At 53.3% G+C, this 9,869-nt stretch overlaps 1 protein-coding gene across 5 annotated transcripts; it reads right to left on the bottom strand.

The window, feature by feature from the left end:
• Positions 1 to 1,200: 1,200 nt before the first annotated feature.
• CSF3 (colony stimulating factor 3) lies at positions 1,201 to 3,739 on the bottom strand. Of its 5 annotated transcripts, none has more exons than XM_032279794.1 (5): positions 3,504 to 3,739; positions 3,185 to 3,339; positions 2,689 to 2,796; positions 2,396 to 2,542; positions 1,201 to 2,232 (listed from the first exon to the last, which is right to left on the bottom strand). In XM_032279794.1, exons 1-5 carry the CDS (start codon positions 3,616 to 3,618, stop codon positions 2,068 to 2,070), a joined length of 690 nt encoding a protein of 229 aa, XP_032135685.1. In that variant the 5' UTR covers positions 3,619 to 3,739; the 3' UTR covers positions 1,201 to 2,067. The 5 variants fall into 5 exon arrangements, with proteins under 5 accessions (XP_032135685.1, XP_032135686.1, XP_032135688.1 ...); XM_032279795.1 differs by having other exon boundaries at positions 3,500 to 3,653; XM_032279797.1 differs by lacking the exon at positions 2,689 to 2,796 and having other exon boundaries at positions 3,500 to 3,653.
• Between the last annotated feature and the right edge of the window lie 6,130 nt (positions 3,740 to 9,869).

The following is a 9,869-nucleotide window of genomic DNA, read 5'->3' on the forward strand; positions in this document are numbered from 1 at the left end:
GGAGGAGGAGGAGGAGGAGGTGGAGGAGGAGGAGGAGGAGAGGCACAGGGCTCAGGGTCCTGTGTGTGCTTGCTCAGCTGGGGAAGGGCTGGGGGAAGAGCAGCTTCCCTTCCTCAGAGCCAAGTTGGCTGGCCTGCTGCCCCCTCCCCCAAAGCCAGCTAGCTGTACCCTGAAAAGGGAGAGGCTTTGGCTCCGGGCCCCACAGTGCTGGGGCAGGGTGGCCTGCTCTTCTGTCTCCTGAGCCTGGCCCAACCCCGCCCACACTGACTAGCCTGGGATATGATCTGTTGCCTCTAGAAAAGGACTGGGAGCTAGTGGGAGGCGGGGGATGGGGGGCTGGACCTTCCTGTAACCTTTCCTTGCCTGCTTCACACATCTCTGAGACCCTAGAAGGAGGACTCCGAGCTGGCACTAGGTGCTCCTGACCCTGCTGTCCAGGAGCCACTGGCAGGGCAGGGAAGGTGGAAGAGACCGAGGAGCTGAGAAGAGGCTTGGGCAGATAGATGGTGGACAGGTGCGGGGGGGCTGGGGGGATCACCCCAGAGCCACACAGGAGTCTTTGGCTGCAGGAAGGCCTCACACCTGTGGTGTGGCCGCTGGACCCCCATTCACCACAGCTCCCCACCCTCCTGGGCTGTGAGCTCAGCCCTCTTTAGCCCAAGCAGGAAGTGGCCAGCTGGGGTGAGTGCAGAGAGTGAGCCTGACGAGGAGAGAAGCTCTGACCCCAGTGGCCAACTTGAACTTGGCTTCCTCTTTGTGGGCAACTTGATGGATGGGCTCAAGTTTATGGAAGATAGTAAATGACAAGGCTGGTGTGGAGGCTCAGCGCCCCCTGGCTTCATCTCGTCTGGCTGTGTCCGGCCTATTAAGCCCACCCTGACCCCAGGCTCTCTCTGTTCCAGGTTCCCAAGGTCCCTGTGCCTGTCTTCCCTACAAGGCGGTGGCTGCTCAAGTGCAGATGCCACGTCTGCCTTGTTCCCTGCTGTGTCCCCAGCACTTAGCCCAGCGTCTGCACAGTGCTAACATATATACACACACGTGTATTCCATATATCTATATATGAGTGTCAGATGAGCTCAGGAACCTTCCTCCTCCTCCCTGCGCCTCCTCCCTGGCTCCCTCTGGTGTCTCCCACCATTCAGCCACCTCCCCAGCCCCTGGCCAGGCCCCAGTTGGACTCAAGAAGAAGAAGGAAGGACATGACTGGAGACAAACACTTTATTATCCTGAAGCTCGGTTACAGTGTGACAGTGGAGAGGATGCTGGTGAGTCGGGGGTGAACAGGTGGAGGGTGACAGTCAGTCGAGCTTCCTTCCACATGCACGACGACATGATTCCTCCTGTCTGTTCCCTCCCACATTCCCAGTCCCTGTCCAGCAAGGCAAATGTCCAGGCACTTGCCCAGCCTGAAAAAGAGTGACAGAGCTGACCCTGGTGGGGGCAGGGCAGGTGTCCCAAGGGCACCAGAAGATGGGCATCACACACCGGTAATGTCTGAGCTCTTGTGGGGAGTCAAACCGTGCCCCAAAAGTCTTAATAAAAACAAGATTCCCCAGCAGATTTGTGGGGCCCCAGGGCTATGCCTTCCAGCTCTGGCTGCCTCTGCTTGTCCAGGGACCTCACGCCCAAGGGGATGCAGGGCGTGCTGTGCAGTCAGCTGAGGCCAGAGTGAGGGGCGCAAGGACCCAGATGGGGAACACTGTGTTTAAATATTAAACAGGGATTTCTTGTCTCCCACGTGGGAGACCTGATACTCTCAAGGGCCCCAGGTGTGGACCCTGGGGACCAGGGCCCACTGCGGCTTGTCCCAGCACCCACAGCAGAGCCAGGGCTGGGGAGCAGTCACAGTAATAAATACTTGGTATTTACCTATCCACCTCCCAGTCCAGGGGATGGGAGGACAGGAGCTTTTTCTCACTGCTACAGGCAGGAGAATGAAACTCAGAAATGGAGGGAAGGGCACAGAGGCCTGGGGCTCCATTCTGCTCTTCCCTGTCTTTAAATATGAGGCTTAAATAGGCATAAATATTAAATAGTGATAAATACATGGGATGGGAAGGGCTTGGCTCAGGGCTGGGCAAGGTGGCGTAGAACGCGGTGCACCAGCTCCAGGAAGCTCTGCAGATGGGAGGCCACCAGGAGGCCTCCCACCCGGCGCTGGAAGGCAGAGGGCAAGGCTGGCGTGGCGCCTCGGGTGGGCTGCAGGGCAGGGGCTGTTCCCAGCTCTTCCATCTGTGGGGGAAAAGCTGTGATCAGTGGCTGGGCCCTCCTGGGTGGGCGTTATTACAAATGAGGAAACGCTGGGGGCTGATGGCACAGGCAGGGCCCATACACAGGCCCAGTCCAGTCATGGAGTGCCAGCATGACCTTGGGGACCCTGCCCAACAAGGCTCACCTGCTGCCAGATGGTGGTGGCAAAGTCAGCGATGTCCAGGCACAGCATGTCCACGGTGGGGGCCAACTCAGGGGAGATCCCTTCCAGGGTCTGCAGGAGGCCCTGGTAGAGGAAGAGGCCGCTATGGAGCTGCCTCAAGCAGCCTGTCTGGGGGACAGAGCGGAGAGTTAGGGGGTGCTGCTGGAGACACTCCAGTCATGCTCTCAGCTTGGAGCCTGGGTACCTGGGGAACCAGGGGTGTCCCTCCTTTCGTTGCCCCCCACCCATTAGCCTTGTCCCCTCCTGACACTCACCAGCTGTAGGGCCTGGTTGGGGCAGCTGCTCAGGGAAACTTGGGGGATGCCCAGAGAGTGCCTGAACAGCACCATCTCCTCGGGGTGGCACATCTTATAGGTGGCACACTGGGGATGGAAGGATGCTGAATGAGACTTCCCCTGGCCGGGTCGCCACTCCTCCTTCCTGGGTCCTCCCTGTCTCTGGTCTTTCCCCTCCCTCCACGTCCTGCCGGACTGTTCAGTCCCTCTCTGCACTGTACCTCCATCCTGTGATCTCATAGGGGTCCTGGTCCCTTCTCCTGACTGTGATACCCCCACTCCCATCCCAGTCAGCCCTCCCGAGCACTGTTCACACCAAGCACCTCCTCCCCAAGTCCCTTGCCAGCCTCCCCCAGCTCCATCTTTCCTAATATCCCCCCACATCCCTTCCAGAGGAAGTTGGCCCCCTAGTTCCATCCCCCTTAGCTCTCCCCACGGGGGTTCCCTCCGCAGCCCTCCCGCCAGCCTCACTCACCAGCTTCTCCTGCAGCTCTGTGCCATGGCCCTGGACCTTCCTCACTTGCTCTAAGCACTTGAGCAGGAAGCTCTGGGGCAGGGAGCTGGCAGGGCCCAGGGGGGCGGCTTCCTGTACCATCCAGAGTGCACTGTGCCATAGCAGCAGCTGCAGGGCTGGGGACAGAGCAGGCTCAGGAGACATGCTGTCCCCTCTCGGGGACAACGGCGCCTTTAATCCCCATTCCCAGAACGGGGATCCCCAGCCCCTCTGCCATGCCAGCCTCCCTCCCATGCCAGGGCGGGCAGCTGTCCCATCCTGGGCCAAGACACTCACCCACCAGCTTCATGGGGCTCTGGGCGGCAGGTCCGGCCATGGGTCTGGGTGGGACTGGGCTGCAGGCTCTGGGTTGCTTTGGGGCCCAGCTCCAGGGGGGCCTTTATACATAACCCCATGGAGGCCCGGGAGGAAATTACCTGGGGCCACGACTAAGGCTTAGTAATAACTTCCCAGGATTTATGCAAATTTGGTGTCCAAGACAATGAAGGGGGGTTGGAACAAAAAGCTGTTTGCGAAAGTTTTGTGAAATTGTGGAATCTCTCAACCTTCTTTGACGTCGCCTTGCCCCCCTCAAAATCCCTCCCTCCCGCTGCCCCGCCCCGGCCTGATAGCCCTGGGGTGTTTGAACAGAATAGCTGAATAAAGGCTGAGCCGCTGATAGATACCTGGAGGCCACAGCAGACCTGTGGGGAAGGGTCTCCCTCCGTGCTCCAGCAGACTGGCGGGGGCAGCCTCCTTTGCCCCTCTCCTTTGGGATTCTCAAGCTACCTGCCCCCCAGGGTCCCAAATTCTAAGAGTGAAAGGAAAAAGCTGGTTGGCCCCATTCCTACCCCCAAACTCCTGGGAGGCTGCCTGTCTGGGTGACCTACTGAAGGCCCCTACCTAAGATACTGACATTGGGTTTTGGCTCCTGTGCCCACCCCACACTCGGATAGGTATATGCCATAGAAAGTTCAGGCTGTCCTGTCCCAAGCTGATGAGCTGGGAACTCCCCAGAATCCCCCCGCCCATGACTCATTCAGCTAAGCCCCTGGAATCCCGGTAGAGACCAGAGGAAACCGGATGTCTGTCCCAAATGAAGCAAGACCCTTCGAGAGGATTGGCTCACCTGACCTTCCACCTCCATGTGCATGACCCCGACAGACAGCAAGGTCCTCAGGGGCTTTGGAAATGGGGCACTGGGACATGTGGCTTCCCTGGCCATTTGTCTTGAAGTGGACATGGGCTGGGGGTGAGAGTGGAACCGCCCCCATCTTCGCATCCTAGAAGCATGCAGCACTAGTGCTGGAAGGGTCCTTGGAGTCTGTTCCAACCCTGTGAACTGTGCCAGGGAAGGAAGTGCCTTGCCCAAGGTCATGGTAAGCGACAGAATTGCAGCCTGGGCCTCTGGCTCAGGCCTGAACATTTCCTACAGACCACCGGCCCTGCCTGGGGCAGTCTGACTGACCACACCCCAGGCTGTCACCTTCTGTTCTAATTTACCCCACGTGCCAAGAACAGACATCTCTGGATGAGGAATGGCCACGCTGTGTGGGGCCATCTCTGGCACTTGGGGGCCCCCTGGTGGTCACTGCTGGCAGGGACGTCACCTGCTTGCACATTGCTGTCTGACTCCCTGTCCGGCAGCTCCACCTCAGCTCCGTGGCTCAGCACCTTGCACTGATGGGGCCCAGCTCTGTGCCCAGCTCCCTGGGAGTGGAGGGTGCTTTTCTTTTTTGAGGCAAGTCTTGCTGTGTAGCCAGGCTGGAGTGTGGTGGCACGATCTCGGCTCACTGCAACCTCCACCTCCCAGGTTCAAGTGATTCTCCTGCCTCAGCCTCCCGAGTAGCTGGGACTACGGTCACGTGCCACCACACCCAGCTAATTTTTGTATTTTTAGTAGATATGGGGTTTCACCATGTTGGCCAGGATGGTCTTGATCTCTTGACCCGCCCACCTCAGCCTCCAAGAGTGCTGGGATTATAGGCATGAGCCACCGTGCCTGGCTGAGAGTGGGTTTTTAACAGGAGGAGGGCAGGAAATCCACATTCTTAAACATGTTGCCTGGCAACTACTGCATATCTCTTATATGTCTTTTTTTGACGGAGTTTCACTCTCGTTACCCAGGCTGGAGTGCAATGGCGCGATCTCGGCTCACCGCAACCTCCGCCTCCTGGGTTCAGGCAATTCTCCTGCCTCAGCCTCCTGAGTAGCTGGGATTACAGGCACGTGCCACCATGCCCAGCTAATTTTTTGTAGTTTTAGTAGAGACGGGGTTTCACCGTGTTGACCAGGATGGTCTCGATCTCTTGACCTCGTGATCCATCTGCCTCGGCCTCCCAAAGTGCTGGGATTACAGGCGTGAGCCACCGCGCCCGGCCTATATGTCTTTATTACACTTTTGTCAGTTTTTTTTTTTTTTTTCGGGGAGAGACAGAGTCTCACTCTGTTCCCCAGTCTAGAGTGCAGTGGTACAATCACAGCTCGCTGCAGTCTCCATCTTCTGGGCTCAAGTGATCCTTCCACTTGAGCCTCCTGAGTAGCTGGGACCACAGGCACGGGCCATCACGCCCATTTAATTTTTGTATTTTTTTTGCAGAGAGAGGGTTTCACCATATTGCCCAGACTGGACTGGAACTCCTGGGCTCAAGCCATCCACCCACCTTGGCTTCCCAAAGTGCTGGGATTACAGGCGTGAGCCAGTTTTGTCATTTCATCCCATCAAGCAACTGCTGTGTGGTAGCTGAGGGAAGGCCTCGGAGAAGTGAAAGGACTTGTTTAACATCACAGAACTAGCCGGTGGCTGAGCCTGGCGGGATTTGCAGTTAGATCATCTTCCCAAGCCCCTGCTGTTTCTGTGACACTACTTTCCTGTCAAGAAAGCTATACGTCTTGAAGAACAGCTCAATCCAGACTTCAGCCCCACACAGGGGAAAATAGAGACCAAACAGAGAGCCAGGGCTTGTTACCACCGGCCATGACACATGGGGCTGAGCCGGACTGGAGGCTCAGAAGCCACCGCGATCTGACGTGGGGCAGGCTCCAAGGACCCCCGGTAGTCACCCTTCCAGCTTCCAGAAGGCTCTCCCAGGTATTTCTTCATGGTCAGAACTGGCCGTCAGCTTCTCCTCCCACTTCTTGTTTCACCTGGTTCTGGTCTTACAGCCTCTTTGTAAAGGATCTGAACTAACATTCATTTGTTGTTGAGGGGAGCAGAGATTGTAAAAAATCTCCTTGGATGGCAACTTGGTAGGGTCTCGTTAATGTGGAAATGTGTATGTCCAGTGACCGAGCAACTCTGCTTCTCAGATACACCTCAGAGCAGGAGAACGCGGTCCTGAGTATGTACACTGAGTCGGCCTAATGTTTGTATTTTTAGTAGAGATGGAGTTTTGCCATGTTGGCCAGGCTGGTCTTGAACTACTGACCTCAAGTGATCCACCCACCTCAGCCTCCCAAAGGGCTGGTATTACAGGCATGAGCTACCGTGCCTGGCCAGCTTTCACACTTTTAAATGGTTGGGGGAAATTTTTTTAAAAGACAATTTCATAAAATGTAAAAATCATATGAAATTCAAATCTTGGTGTCTATAAAAGACTCATGTATGTATTGTTTATAGCTGCTTTTGTGCTAGAAAGGCAGGACTGAGTTGTGACAGAGACCGTATGGCCCATAAGCCTAAAAAATATACTATCTGGACCTTTGAGTTTACAAACCATATACATAGTATATATGTACCAGGAGACATATACAAAGCTTTATATTTTCTTTATTATTATTATTTTTTTTAGAGACAGGGTCTTACTCTGTTGTTCAGGCTGGAGTGCAATGGCGTGATCTTGGCTCACTGCAGCCTCGACCTCCCAGGCTCAAGCTATCCTCCCACCTCAGCCTCCTGAGTAGCTGAGACTGCAGGTGTGCAGCACCATGCCTGGCTATTTTGTTTTGTTTTGTTTTTGAGACAGAGTTTCTTTCTTGTTGCTCAAGCTGGAGTGCAATGGCACAATCTCAGCCCGCTGTAACCTCTGCCTCCCAGGTTCAAGCAATTCTCCTGCCTCAGCCTCCCAAGCAGCTGAGACTGCAGGCACATGCCACCATACCTGGCTAATTTTTTGTACTTTTAGTAGAAATGGGGTTTTACCATGTTAGCCAGGCTGGTTTTGAACTCCTGACCTCAGGTGATCCATTTGCCTCGGCCTCCCAAAGTGCTGGGATTACAGGTGTGAGCCACCACGCCTGGCCTGGCTAATTTTTTGAATTTTTTTTTTTTTTTGATATGAAGTTTCACCCTGTTGCCCAGGCTGGAGTGCAGTGGTTCGATCTCAGCTCACAGCGACCTTTGCCTCCTGGGTTCAAGCGATTCTCCTGCCTCCTCAGCCTCCTGAGGCTAGGATTACAGGCACCTGCCACCACACCCAGCTAATTTTTATATTTTTAGTAGAGATGGGGTTTCACCATGTTGGCCAGGCTGGTCTCAAACTCCTGACCTCAAGTGACCCACTCTCCTTGGCCTCCCAAGTGCAGGGATTATAGGCGTGAGCCACCACGCCCAGGCATACTATTTTGTTTTTTTGTAGAGACAGGGTCTCCCTATGTTGCCCAGGCTGGTCTCGAACTACTGGCCTCAACTGATCCTCCTGCCTTGGCCTCCTAAAGTGTTGGGATTACAGGCATGAGTCACTGCACCCGGCCAGATATGTTCTTTGGAACATTATTATAGTAAACCAATGGAAATGCATTTGCAATGGCCATCAGCAGGGGAATTGCTAGATAGATACTGGTTCCTTCATACTATGTATGCCTCCCAACCTGTCTAGAGCGAGGACTCCATGAGGAAAGGGACTTTGTTTTATTCGGTTGTATTCTCAGCGCTCAGAACAGTGCTCCTCATGGGCATCGACATGATTAGGTCTCAAAAACAATATTGAGTAAAAACAGAGCAAATTACATTCCTGTAATATGCCACTTACAAGAATTTAAAAACTAATTACTGGCCAGGCATGGTGATTCATGCCTGTAATCCCAGCATGTAGGGAGCCTGAGATAGGAGGATTGCTTTTGAGCCCAGGAGTTTAAGATCAGCCTGGGCAGCATAGGGAGACTCCGTCTCTACAAAAAAATCAAAAAGCCAGGCATAGTGGTGCAAGCCTGTAGTTCTAGCTACTTGGGAGGTTGAGGTGGGAGGATGGCTTGGGCCAGGGAGGCTGAGGCTGCAGTGAGCTATGATCACCCCATGCAGTCCAGTCTGGATGACAGAGTGAGATCCTGTCCTCTAAATAGATAGATAGATAGATGATAGATAGATAGATAGATAGATAGATAGATAGATAGATAGATGATAGATAGATAGACAGACAGATAGACAGATAGATAGATAGATAGATAGATAGATAGATAGATAGATACGGTTTGGCTCTGTCTGCCCACCCAGATCTCATATATCTCATGTCGAATTGTGATTCTGAGTGCTGGAGGTGGGGCCTGGTGGGAGGTAAGTGTAGCACCTTCCCTTCTGCCTTTTCTCCTGCTTCTGCTGTGGAAACATGCTTACTTCCCCTTTGTTTTCTACTCCTTCATCTTCTGTTTGTAAATTTCCTGAGGCCTCCTGAGAAGCAGAAGCCTATACAGCCTGCAGAACCATGGGCCAATTAAGCCTCTTTTCTTTATAAATTACCATGTGTCAGGTATGTCTTTATAGCAGTGTGAGAACAGACTAATACAATAATAAAATGAACAAAACCTCAATATTATTCTCTTTTTTTGAGACAGGGTCTTACTCTGTCACCCAGGCTGGCGTGCAGTGGCGGAATCTCGGCTCTCTGCAACCTCTGTCCCCCAGGGCTCAAGGGATTCTCCCACCTCAGCCTCCCAAGTAGCTGGGACTGCAGGTGTGCACCACGACGCCTGCCTAATATTTTTGAATTTTTTGTAGAGATGGGGTTTGCCATATTGCCCTGACTGGTCTCAAACTCCTAGGCTCAAGCAATCTTCCTGCCTCAGCCTTCCAAGGTGCTGGGATTACAGGCGTGAGCCATCACACCTGGCAGCTCAATACTATTTTGTAGTAAAAATATGAAAACATAAACGGGAAGACTGCCAGCTAAGTTATCAGAGTGGCTGCCTTTGCCAGGAGAGCAAGATGGACTTCCAACTTAGCCATAATGTTTTATTTATTTATGTATTTTGTAGAGATGGGGTCTCACTCTGTTGCCCAGGCTGGTCTCAAACTTCTGGGCTCAAGCCATACTCCTGCATTGGCCTCTCAAAGGGCTGAAATTATAGGCATGAGCTATGGTGTCCAATTTATTTCTTTTTTGATTACAAAACTTCACAGAATAATGAAATGTTAACATGATTAAACCTGGGTGGAGAGTATACGGGTACTTATTTGTTATGTTGTTCTTTGTACTTCTATGCAGTTTTCAAATTTAAAAAAAAAAAAAACAAAACAAAACTGGATGGCAGGCAGGCATGGTGGCTCATGTCTGTAATCCCAGCACTTTGTGAGGCCGAGGCGAGTGGATCACTGAGGTCAGGAGTTCGAGACCAGCCTGGCCCACATGGTGAAACTCTGTCCCTACTAAAAATACAAAAATCAGCCAGGTATGGTGGTGCGAATCTGTAACCCCAGCCACTGAGGTGGATGAGGCAGGAGAATCACTTGAAC

Source organism: Sapajus apella, unplaced genomic scaffold (genome assembly GCF_009761245.1).
Source record: "Sapajus apella isolate SASKATOON/1434 unplaced genomic scaffold, GSC_monkey_1.0 scaffold12, whole genome shotgun sequence".
In the NCBI taxonomy this organism is placed as follows: domain Eukaryota; kingdom Metazoa; phylum Chordata; class Mammalia; order Primates; family Cebidae; genus Sapajus; species Sapajus apella.